At 32.8% G+C, this 13,358-nt stretch overlaps 1 protein-coding gene across 1 annotated transcript; it reads left to right on the top strand.

Moving 5' to 3' along the window:
- Positions 1-1,291: 1,291 nt before the first annotated feature.
- On the top strand, positions 1,292-13,123 carry LOC132707874 (transcriptional repressor CTCF-like). Its single transcript, XM_060679873.1, has 6 exons — positions 1,292-1,805; positions 2,792-2,893; positions 4,148-4,570; positions 5,282-5,515; positions 7,826-7,970; positions 8,024-13,123. Exons 1-6 carry the CDS (start codon positions 1,495-1,497, stop codon positions 8,273-8,275), a joined length of 1,467 nt encoding a protein of 488 aa, XP_060535856.1. The 5' UTR covers positions 1,292-1,494; the 3' UTR covers positions 8,276-13,123.
- The last annotated feature ends 235 nt before the right edge of the window (positions 13,124-13,358 follow it).

The raw sequence follows: 13,358 nt of genomic DNA, 5'->3' as shown, positions 1-13,358 counted from the left end.
TTTAACATTAGGCAATTAAGCCAGCTTAAACTTTGCGAAATTCAACTACGAATTACAAAGCTGATGGTTCGCCAGTATAGTATATATGTATCAATTTTTCAATAGTATTTTGTCAAAATGTGCCCAGGCCCCATTTAAAGTTGAGAGGAAACAAGTTAAGCACGGAAAATCATTCCCTTTACGAAAATTAGTGACAATTCGTTTCGGTCTTCTTTTTTTTTATTAACTCGTTTTGAAGTTCACAGAAGCTATAATGAACACAATATAAAAATATGAATGAATAAATACATGATTTATTTAATAAGGCTTTTATTGAAAAGAACAAAGTACATTGATGCTTATAAACACAATAAGAAATTAAATAAAAATAAATGCTGCATTTTTTAATAGCATAATATTTATTGTTTATTTGCACAATGGCATCCAACATACAATGCTTCAGTGTTACTCTTTCCAAGGAACTGTTATATTACTTGATTTGAGAGGATCACGATTAAAAATTAAATTAAAGAATTAAAAAAAGATGTAAGCAATAAAAAAAAATGTTCATTTATAATACATTAAAGTATTGTTAATTATTGGTAGAATAACTAAAGCAAAAATTTCATTAACTGTAAATTCGAAACAAAATTTAAATCAGAAGCACTTTACTTGTTGACAATATATTACTTAAGTTCTTTTTAAAAATTGATGACCGCTGGTTCTTATGCTAGGCTTCTCTATAACTTGTATTGTTTTCACTACCACGAGACTAAAGATCCGCTGGTGTCTGCTCTAGGAAAGACATATGCAAGGGTGTAGGCCATACTTACGAGTCAAGGACACTCGAGCCAAGCAAGGGTTGGGAAAATAGTCGGAGACTAATCAAGATCTTTTCTTCCCAAATTGTGCATATAATATTTTGCCTACTCAAGTTCCGAATCCAACAATCCAATATTACGTGATTAGATTCTAACACCAATGGAATCACACGTCAGCGTTCAAATCTTTTTTTTTTCTACTATTGGCCAAGATCGCCATGACCAACGTTTAAGTCGTCTTTTTTAAAGTTCCTCCTATTGAGTTCTCTTCTTCTTAAAGACATGGGTAGTTATTGGAACGTGTATGTTGTTGATATTGAGATTTAATTTTTTCGAAGGTAAATCTCATTCAGTATTTGTGCGCAGTGTTGCTGATTTAACATCTGTTAATAAAGTGAAAATTAGTAGAAACGGACTTTATGGACATTTTAATTGTAATAGAGCGAGAGAGAGAGAGAGAGTCCAATCTAACAATAGCATAAACTGTGGTTTTACTACTAATCCAAAATGTATTGAGATCCTAAGATCTGATTCATTTCGATAGCACAGCAAAGCAAAATTAGAACATAACTTTGGTTTTCTGGACCATAAGTCCATGATATCGCCAGCAACAGGTGCAATTATTTTCATCACGTTTGTGGATGATGCAAAAATCAGTTGATACTTGAGTTCATTTGCTAAGAAATCCGAAAACATGTCCGTCATTCATATCTTGGGAGGTATCAAAGCTGAACCAAAAGAGGTGTTAGAAGTTGAGATAGAAGAAATTACTGAAGATGATCTAGTGGACAGTGAAAACTTGGACAACAATATAGAGACAAAGTCCTTGATAACGCCTTCAATTAATATTATTTCTAAAGAAGAAGTTCTGGCTGAAGTAAATGAGGCCAATCAAAAAGTCGTTAAAACAGTTGCAAAAGAGAAGGAAGTTACTAAGAGACGGCTAGTCAAGGAACCTGTATCTGAGCAGTTAATCCTAAATTATACTTCTCATAACTCCAACAGGTAAGGTTAAATCATGGTAGTTCTGGTTTTGCTATTGTGTATTAAGTACACAATTACTATTACTAGTCTGTTTTTGGAAGTGCTGTCTTAAAGCAAACTATAAAAAAATATCGAGTATTTTTAGTTTAAAATTGTATAGATATTATAATCCAATTTGTTTAAAAGTTAATCACAACAGGTGGTATAAATAAATAAGATGTGTTCCATCCATATAGTGGAAAATTGTAGTAGTGGAAAAGATGGAAGGTATTGAGAATGAAACTTAAATTTTTAACAATTTTCATACTGGCAAGAATAGTAATAAGAGTTGTCATCATTGTCATGTCAGATTGTTCATGTATTGATAAGATGTGTAAGGAGAATGCTTTTACCTCCCATATATATTGACATTATTGACGCTCCCTCGAAAACAAACAAAAAACTAAAATGACCAAGACAAAATGCTTATTATTGACATTTCAAATATAATTTTTGCATTCTAAGAACTCCATAATTAATTATTTTTTTTTAGCAATATAACAAAGCAAAAATAAGTAAACAAGGAATTGCTGTTCGTTTAATGCCTGAAATTAGAATCACAAACGTCGTATTTTTTATTAATTTCTTCCACTGTCAAAAAAAAGTTTTGCCGGTGAAAAAAATTCTTCAAGGACTTTCAAATATTGAAACGCCTGCCACCACTTCCCCTTAAGGGATAGAGCAAAACGCTTAAAAATAAAAATAAAAGACCTGAAAATTGCATTTTCTCTCAGGCGCTTTAGTTATAATTTTTTTCATCCCAAATCTTTAGGACAATTCAAAATAGGGTCGAGTGTCCTAGATTGGCCACCCGATTATTTTTTTAACATCTTATTTTGAATTGTATTGCTGGTAACACACAATCCAAAATGTTCAAAACTTTTAACAACCAATAATTTATTAATTATTAATTTATCTACACGTTTATTTATTATCAATTTTTGATTTTGTATTTTTGTATTTTTTAGGGTACAAGAACATGAATTGGAAATAGATGAAGATGGCTTATATAGTTGTCTCTACTGCAGTTACCGACATGAAAAAAAGACATATGCTATGAAGCATATAGTGTAAGCATAATATGCATGAGAATTGATAATTTATTTGATGCTTTAAAGAGCCACCACACGAATTTTTTGACAGGTCCAGTTTGTCTTTTTTTTTGCACTAAATGGAAACATTTTGAAACAATTTTAAGTTTCAGAAGCAAAAAGCTCAAAAACAGTAAAAAATGTTTTTGTGGAGGAAATAAATCAATCAATCTAAATAGCAATTTAAATAGCAACTATAATAGACAACTTAAAATACATTTTCTAAAAAAAATGCCTGCCTAGTTAAAGAAGGTATTTTTTTGTGGCAGTTTATTCATATATTTCATTACACTGTCTTTAATTCTACCATAATACTGAAAGATCAAATATAAAACTTTGTAGCTTTATAAGTTAAGCATGCTTAAGAGGTACTTAAACTATTTGATAACTTTTGAAAATTATTTTTGCCTCATCTTTTGCTCCTCGAAAAAGTAGCGCAGCGTTGCGAAAACTACATTTCTCTATCTTTATTAACAATAAGTGAGATACCTAAAGTAAGTAGTAATTTTTATGAGTTGGTTTTCCATGAAAACTTTCAATGGAACCCCTCTAAGAGCCCTATTTGTATCAATCCAAATTCAATTTATAATAATTCTTATAATAAAACGTTTTTATGTATCTCCCATACTTTTGCAGATATTTGTGATTTAAATTTAAAGTCAGATTAAATTCAAACCTTATACTGAAACAATAATTGGAAAATATGGTAATAGTACTTTTCTTGGTTAAAGTATTGTTTGAAAAATGAAAATCATCAAAAACCTGAAAATAAAGAAATCTTATTGTGAGTAAAATGACCAACAGAAACTTATGTAGCAGTGGACCAAACAATGTGTTTACGCGACGTCAGTCATACTATTGGGACAATTCACGGCAGCGCAATAAAAATTTCGAAAAGTATGGTTTTAACTAACTAAAACTAACCAAAACCTGTATGAAAGTGAATTTCGTAGGAGAATGGACTTTTGTAACTGGTACATTGAAAAACTTTCCCTAGGATTTGATGTGGGAGAGGGATTCTTCCGAGACCAATTTGAAGTATTGGAGTTTTAGAGGGGCAATTTTTTTTCTAGAGCCATTCTCGTTAAAAATTTACCTGTTGATAGAACAGTTGCGACAATATGACACTCCCGCTCAGGATATTACTTCGGTATCTGGATGAAAACCTAGGGGAAAACTGGATAGGCACCAACGGCCCGGAAGCACTAGAAGCTGACTTCTCTTCTCTTGCAGCAACAGGCATCGGCCCAAGCAAAAATGTCCCCACTGTCCGTTCGAGACCATAACAAACAAACTCATGAAGGTGCACATGCGGAAACACGACTACCCCAATAGATGCAAGCAGTGCGACTTCAGGACGGAATCGAGGCCGGAGATGATCCGACACATTTTGGAGTCTCACCAGAAATTCGTTTGCGAGAAATGTCCGGACGGATGCGGGAAATGTAAACTGCGGAACCAGACTCGGTGCGAGTTTATAGACGTCTACGGCCTTAAATCTCACATATTGTGCGTTCATACCCCTGCGGAGCAAATCGATTGGTTCCATTGCGCTCAGTGCGACTCGAAGTTCAAAAAAAAGGCATCGCTCACGAAGCACATCAGGGAAGTGCACAGTTTTTCGGAGTACGAGTCGTGCGACGTGTGCAATAAAAAGTAAGTATTGCGGGGGCGAAAAAGTTATGGTTCTTCAAAATCTCGATCTAGATGGAGCGCCAGCTTGTATATCAGTTTATAAAAATTAAAGCAGAGGTATTGGTGTATATACTCATTATTATTGTTGCTATCGTAAAATTGCTGTATCTCCCTTATTAATCATAATTTTGAAAAAACATTTTAATAAGTGCTACATAAAATGAAAAGAAAAATATTTTAAGATGTTGTTAATTATCCAAGATGTTATATAAAAGCGTGGCGATACAAACATATATATTTTGCATATTAAGATTCCTAAAAGAAATGTTTACATGATACCGTGAGAGATTTTCTGGTAAAAAAAATATTTTAAAAAAATGTTCTGTCTTTTATATATCTCAATCTGCTATCTTCAAAATATTAAGAGTAGAACTTAACATAGTCAAATGCAGTACTGAGAGTTTAGAAACAACACCAGCGGACGTCAACATGACCCTGCCTAATCACAGCAATTTTTCACTTTTTTTAAATAAACATTAACGTAAAAATTAAATTTTTAAAAAGTTTAACGATAAAAGTTTTCGCATATCTTCGTTGTCCCATTGAGAAGTCACAAACAAATTGATAATGAAATTATTAATTTCGGCACAAATCGTTTATTCCTAGTAACTATTCCTCACAATAAAAAAGTAAAAATTTTGAATTTGTGCCAAGAAAATGACCGTGTTTTAGATTTTCGTCTCGAAATAGAATGATAAAGCATAAACATCGTGTCCACAAGAAGAAGGCCTTCAAGTGCAACCAATGCGATTTCTCTGTGTTTTCCAAGACTTGCTTTATCAATCATATGATGCGACACGGAAACTTGGACGAAGTGGAAGACTTGAAATGCAATGTTTGTAACTACACCACCAAGTTTGAGTCCTTATTGAAAGCTCACATGAAGAAAACGCATTTGAGCCAGAGGTAAATATGATTTAGTGTTTGGTAAAAAGGTCAGTTGGATAGATTACATGTAAACTCAAGAAATTTAGTATGAACTGGTTGTGCCCAATGGGTTTGGCATAATGCCACGTTGCCAAATGTCTACCTAGCAGCTATTTCATTACTAAAGTCTATTTCAGAACCTTACTATTTTTTTAGATGTACACACTTTTATGACCAAGATACTGAAAATTTTCAAACCGTGTGAAAAAATCACAAAAGATTATAAGTATCACTTTTTCAGATAACAGCATGCGTTAAAATAATTTATTAAGCGCTTAAGTGTATTATTAAGCATAAAGTAATATTTGGAATGAATATGTCTAGTGAAGAAATCTACACAAACTAACCTTATTTAAAAATATGTGAACTTAAGATACTTGAACAAACAAAATTAATTTATTTAATTCAAAACAAACTGATTAAAACAAATGTGAAACTGACTGGAAATGGACAGTGTTACAGTTACAGCACAAATCATAACCTTAAAGACTTTATAAGAAAAAATAGAATATAAACTTATATTAATATAAGTAATATATATTAATTATTATTATTTCTTTTACTGTTTTTGTAAGGCCTCGGGGCCAGTTTTATTGTTAACTGTTTAGAGGTTTGAAATAAACTAAAAAACAAAAAAATCCGAGATTTAAACAAAAATAATTAATAAAATCGAAAACACTCAATATAGACCATAACAACCATGCATTGGGTGATTGATTATAAAAGGGAATAATTAATGCCATAATATATCAGGGTGTTCCCTTTAAGAAATATATAAGTTTGATTTCCCACATATTTACGAATCACCCTGTATATTTGAAGATAATTTTTAAATTGTTTCTATAACTTTTGTATTCAACATTTTTCTCCGCGTAGTTCTCTAATATTTTGGGCTTCATGAAAGGCAGAATTTATAAATTAATTGAAAGCAAGGAAACATTTTTTTTCCACACAATTAAAAATGTAACTATTTATTTTTATTTTTCGTGGCTATATTTTCTCATAATTTTACAAAATTTGTACGTAAAAATATATAGGAAGTGCTTAATAAAATTGAAAGGGATAATTAATGGATGTTTAATATACAGGGATTGATTCAAAAAAATTATTTTTTTCACTTTGACTAGCCTGGTATAAGAAATTCCAATTAACTTCAAGACAAGTATAAAATAAATGACTGTACTACTTTATATAATTGTTGGAATGATATAGCTGTCGGAAATGGCGTCAAAAATAAAGAGTGTTAAACACATGGTATAAATAATAAATCCTAAAACACTCGGTATAGACCATAACAACCCTACAATAATATACAGCGTGTTCCATTTATAATTATTGTATAAATTCGGTTTCCCACATATTTATGACCACATTCACCAATCACCAATATTAGAGAACAATTTTTTATTGTTTCTTCATCTAAAACTTTCGTATTATTTTATTTTTTCTAAAACAAATAATAAATATTACTTTGACACCCTATTTGGACACCCTGTACAGTTTACATATGTTTATATAAAATCGTTTAGAAAAATACGTCAATTTATCGATATCTTTCGATCGATTTTAAAGTTATATAATTTATTCAATATCATGCTTATTTCAAAATAAGTTTTTGTCATTACCTAATTTTTCTAACGAAATTTAAGAATTTTAAGTATTTTACCTGTTTCCACTCGTATATTAAAATGTCAAAATTACCAGATAATTATATTAGTTTAGCCTTTTGGGTTAATAAATAAATAAATGAAACAGTATCATAAGCTGTGTCGAAAGCTACAATTTTCTGACTTATACAATTATACAAGGTGCGCGAGATATTTGGAAAAACATCATTGGAAAACGTTCTTGCTAGTACAAATTTTGATATCTACCAAAGTTTACTGTAACTTTCATGCACCATAAAATAACATCGATTTTTAGAGCACGATGCCAAGTACAACTGAATCTGTCTCTCTTACACCACAGATAAACATTTAGGGCGGAACAAGTATAAGTGGACGCAAAATGAACATTCTATATCATTCTGTCTGGCATTTTATTGTCGACTATGCCATCACAAACGGTACCGACTATTTATGAAATGAAGTATTTGATGCAACTATAGACCAATATATCTTTAACTTATAAAAGCTTAATGACATTAAGTCAGGGACCATATTATTTGGACTACAGAATCATTTAAAATCGATATAGAGTTTAAAATTAAAGCAAAAAATCTGGGGTCATGTATGATTAAGAACCTGTCATTCACGAAACCCGTCAATCGGTATGAATCGATTTTTGCAGAGTTCAGTGTGAATATTGCGCGTTCCAGACCAACAACAAAAACATATTAAAGCTGCACTTGATAAGCAAGCACGACAGGAAAGACGGGCCGTGCTATAAGTGCAAACATTGCGATTATCAGACGCACCGATTGCATACTTTAAGAGTAAGTAAACGGGCGTTCAAACCGATCAAAGTTGAAAATTACTTCTCCCGCAGATGCACGAGCTGAAACACAAGAAGCCCGACGAATTGGAATACTTTTACTGTTATCACTGCCCGTTTAAGGCGACCCGCAAGGATAACTTGAAAGTGCATATTTTCAAGCACGACGCTTTCAGGCAACGGTACATATGTTATATTTGCAATTACACCGCCAACTCGAAATTTCTTCTCATCAAGCATATCGACAAACACTCGCGCGACACGAACGGCTCCGAATCGGTGAAAGTTAAAACGTCAAAAAAATAATGGGAGTTATTAGGATACATCCGGATATTAACAAAACCGACGAAAATATTTTTCACAAATTCTTTTTGTTTTTCAACTTCAACAAATGTAACCAAAGCCTTAACCAATTCGCAGAGGGCGCACTATGTTTTGGTGGCATGTGAAGCTGGAAGTGGGCGGCTCAGATCGAGGTCCACAAATCTACTACTAGAGTCGGAATAGTTAAAGATCTGGTTTGGTATATGGTGGGTTAAAAAGAGTTGAGGTGGACAAGCATAATGTTTACCGGAAACTGGGGTGACTTCGTGATAGATTTGGCAATTTTTGTCGATAACGGAATTACGTTTTATAGAAATAAAATATCTGACGCTTAAGAAATGAGGCTACACAGAATCTCAACTCTTAAAATTAACAAAAAAAATACTCACAAAAATTCTTGTCACAATTTGACCCCACTCAACAGGGTTTTTACTACTAAACAGGCAAAACCAAATAATTTGAAACTTACAGCACATTAAATAATTATTTTTACCAAAAAACATTGAAATGCAATGAAATATTTGTCTACGAGACGAGATTTGCAATGACTTATTGATTTTGTTCTGAACAGAAAACTCCTTCGAGATTTGTCCTTTCTGTCAGGCCATTAAGACAAACCTCATTTTCCTTCCTTCCAAGGAGAGTGACCACGTCAGGAAAAAAATTGCCTTCATAGCGTATGATAACATAATTTCCAACCTTTATCATCATCATCGTCAACCACTGATCTAGTCGCATACATACATGCTACATAAACTGAAGCAATCTCTACTGCCGCATTTCCAGCTAGCATCAGGGAAGTACATGCTTTGGTGGATTTTTGAGTTGCTCCGGATATTTTGTGCCACGTTTCATAAGCACTCTTCACTTCATCATCCAGATTCCTTTCACCATGATTCCATATATTGGCCGGAACAACATCCTGCAACTCAGTCTGCAGATTGTCAAAGAACTGGTTTATAACTTCGCAATCCACCAGCTTATCAGGTCTCCCTATGTATACGCCAAGGTCTGAATGTTTGTTATCGTTTGTTCTGTACTCGACAAAGTATCACAAAAAACTCAAATTTAAGAAAAAACGTGCTTGCAGAACGATAGTCACTATATGACTAATAATCAGTTGATGGTTAGCGTCGTGTCACAAACTCACCAAGTTTTACGGTACATATAAAACTGACAAGTTGCTGCCAGTTTTACAGTCCAGATTGGAAGTATCTCGCATTTCGTCCACAAATCAGTTATAATAAGGAATCTTGCACTTCTGGTTTTGTATATTATATTCTAAGCACCAAAATTGAGTATAGCGAGTATACCTTAGATTTATGAAGTGAATAGTGCAATTAAGATAAACACCAAAATGTGGGCGGTCTTAACACTGTAACACTTTTTCTTCCTTTCCGGAATTCAAAAATCAGTTTACAATGTTTAAAATTTGCCAAAACTAAACGATTTACATTGAGTTTACAAAGCAAATTTTATTCGAAATGGAGTTTGATGCCACTGATGTGATTTGTCACCATACATCACATGACAATAATGTATATAGAAATAGGTATTGCAAGGACAGCCGGAATCATTGTGCTCGCGTAGAGTCCAAACGCTGTCAGTTAAGAAACGTTTAAACTACCATATTATTCGAACCAGCCGTACAGGTTGTATATATCAGGGGTGGCCAACAGGTCGATCGCGTGTGTTAGTTCAGTCGATCGTGGCAAGGCAAAAAATATAAATGCGTAGACCAGACTGCTCCACGTAATCACCTACTGCTGGACGCATCATCTTGTGTAATTTTTCAATTGCTGTTCCGTCACGGTATTTAGAAAACGAAATTCTTACTCTGCGCTGCGACATATTTCTTAAAGCAAGGTCATCCTCAGGACAAGATTTCTGGGTATTGGTTTCTAACGAAAAGTATCCAAATTTGAAGAAATGTGTTGATCAACTTCATTCGTGTTTTGGTTCAACATATTTATGTGAGTCGCCATTTTCCTACTTAAAGCAAACAAAAAGTAAACACCGTTCTCGCTTGACAGACGCTCATACATTGGATTCTTTAAGGCTGGCAATCTCCAACTACAAACCTGATTATGCTAAACTAGTGGAAGATACTCAGGCGCAATGCTCACACTAATATAATATGTAAATAAGTAGTTAGTATGTATAATTTTCACATTTCTGTTTTTTCTCTTAATAAAATAAAAAAATGCTACATGATTGTGTACTGAACCATGCTGTTTAACATTTCTAGAAGTAGGTATGTAATTGGTAGATCGCACAGGGTCTCGTTAGTGATCAAGAGATATTGGGTCCAATCAAGTTGGCCACCCCTGGTATATATATGTTCATTTGACATGTTTAACTTGAAGTCACCCCAGCAACACACTCCCAAGTTATGGTAGTAATGTCGTGGGACACCCTGTATGTACTTAGTTATTCATTGTAAACGTTACCCCCCCCCCCCCCCATAGTCTTTTTATTGTACATTTTAGACAAAAAGTGAAATGGAAAAGTTATAAGGTTTAATGTGTATACTTAACATTACATGTGTATTTATATAAAGGGTGTGCCGAAAATGCATGATACGTCAATGTTATATATTGTTAAATTGGAAGCTCTGATCTGCTGAAGTTTGGTAAATTTAAAAGGGTGGAATTTATATATTTTTCTAAAGTTGGTATGTATTTATGAAATTGGTATTAAAGGTCCTTTCGTTCAATGAAATAATATACAGCGCGTCCGATTTAAAAAAGTAAAACTTTGATTTGAAACATTATGATTTTTATACATTTAAACCATACAACTTTTTTTTTTAATTAGTTGGTGGGGGGGTGGGAGGTAACATAATGGTCCCTTGTACAGGATGTTGCGAAATTATTGCAGCAAAAACTATTTTTTTTTTATTATAATACCGGGTATGAATGAAATATAGTTTTTGAAATCTTCATTCAATTTTAAACAAATTTGATCTCTCGATTTTTTTCCGAACCATCCAATTTTTTAATAAAAAAAAGTTAGAAAACAAAAATATAATAAAATCCTTTGTATTTTGCATTTTGCATCGTCTAATAGTTATAGAGCTTCACACACACCACATTGATAAATTAAACCACAGAACAGGTTAAAAATAAAAAAACGGATCAAAATGGTTAGGAAAGTCACTAAAAATCGGTTCGATTTCGCTGTGACTGCCATAACTTGGTGTTTGAAAATTGTCGGCCAGAACGTTGTCAGGTTTTTAAAACTTTGTACGCAGAATATGTGGAATTTCAGTCCCAACGTTTCATTTTCCCCAAACCATCACCAACTTTGTTTTTTTCTAAAAAAAGCCCGAAGCGACTCCCTACAGTGAATAATAATAAGTATTATTACCTTTATTGTTTAGCAAAAATACTGGTAAAAGCACATAATGCACCTCATATTCACTCTAACAAAAATGTATGGTTAATTAATGTGGTAAACTAAACGACTAAGACAGAAAATCATTACAGAAATTATTAAATAATTCTATCAACTGATTACGAGGAGCTTCAATTAAAAAAATGGTTTTTGAGGTTCCTAGCTGAAACACGGGCCTTAGAGGGAACATGAAAATTCAGTTCGCTCAGCATTACGGTCCAGTGATGAGCCACATAGTTTATGTAAGAACTGAAATGATTAACAGTGAGGGAACTTGAAACATTTGTAATAACTCATACTTGTCAAACAGTGATTGTTATATATTTTAACTATAGTCCATTTTCGTGGTGTAATCATTTCTCACTGTGAAACGTGCATAATTGGGTATTTTAGAGTATGGAGTAGAAAAAGACACTTTTAGATGCAATATGTATTGTGTCTAATCAATTCAATAATTGGACTTGAGTTCTGAGTCTGAAGGCAAATGACACATTAAATTAAAATAGCAAATCCTATACAAGTCAATACTAACTATTCACGATTTGAGAAACTCTCGTAAGCTTTCTTTACACGCACATATCACAGTTGCAAGATATGTGACAAAGCTAAACCCAATCATCGCGTCATTCGTATTTGAACGCATGACAATATGGTCTGCCGGTCTAATTGGATGTATAACAGCTTTTATAAATGGTAGTGTGGGATATATCTCGTGCCCAGATTGGAAGATTTCCTGTTGATATTGAAATGGCAAGTATGACAAATGACAAACTTACGACAATGATGAATAATATGATCAACTTAAAACCTGTATTATCAACGCAGGTTCCAAAATTATAGCATCGCTTCTAACCATAAGTGATTAAAAAAAAAAACAAAGTTGATAGTGATTTCAACCAACAGACACTTAAAGAAATTTACTATTCCACTTTGGGAGGTGGACTACTTTTGGAATTTTAGATTTCTCTAGCGTTCTTGCCAATTTTAGAAATAATAAAATTAAAAAATTATTTATTTATTAGTGATTTTGTACTGCGTCACAACTTATTTTCTTTACTAATGCGTCTTAAAAAGTGGGCGGTGCTTCATGACCCAGCGCAGCATCGTTTAACTTACAGCGTTTCATGCTTCGCATAAGTGCCTTAATAGGTTGATTTATTTTTGTAATGATAAGGGTGCCAAGATCGGGATTTCATTTGATTTTTTAGGTCTATCATTGTTTGAGAAAAATTTTAATGTTTTTTTTTTACTTATAACCTTTGTACAAACGTTGTCTAACGCATGTTATGCTTTATTCCATTGTCTAAAAAATATTTTTATATACTATGTATTTTTGAAATTTTACTTTTACGTTTAACACAATATTTTATTGTTATTGTAATTGTATGTAATTTTAATGTGAATTTTATTTTTAAATAAATGCTGTTACGATTAGGTGTTCCGGTTGACCCCTTTTTTAATTCGTTATTTTTTCATTTACTTTTATTCAACATTAGGCAATTCCGCCAGCGTACGAAATTGTTTTAAATTTAACTTTTTAACTCACTCGTTTATTAAAAACTCGCTCCGCTTGTGTCAAATAAACTCTTGAGTCAAATGCCGTTTACCGCACTTGTTGCATAATATACTATTTAAATTTTATACAAATAATACCTGCCATTGCGTAGAG

Source organism: Cylas formicarius, unplaced genomic scaffold (assembly GCF_029955315.1).
Source record: "Cylas formicarius isolate icCylForm1 unplaced genomic scaffold, icCylForm1.1 PGA_scaffold_9__14_contigs__length_23061073, whole genome shotgun sequence".
NCBI lineage: Eukaryota > Metazoa > Arthropoda > Insecta > Coleoptera > Brentidae > Cylas > Cylas formicarius.
The sequence above is the reverse complement of the archived record's forward strand: the minus strand, read 5'-3'. Positions and strand labels throughout refer to the sequence as shown.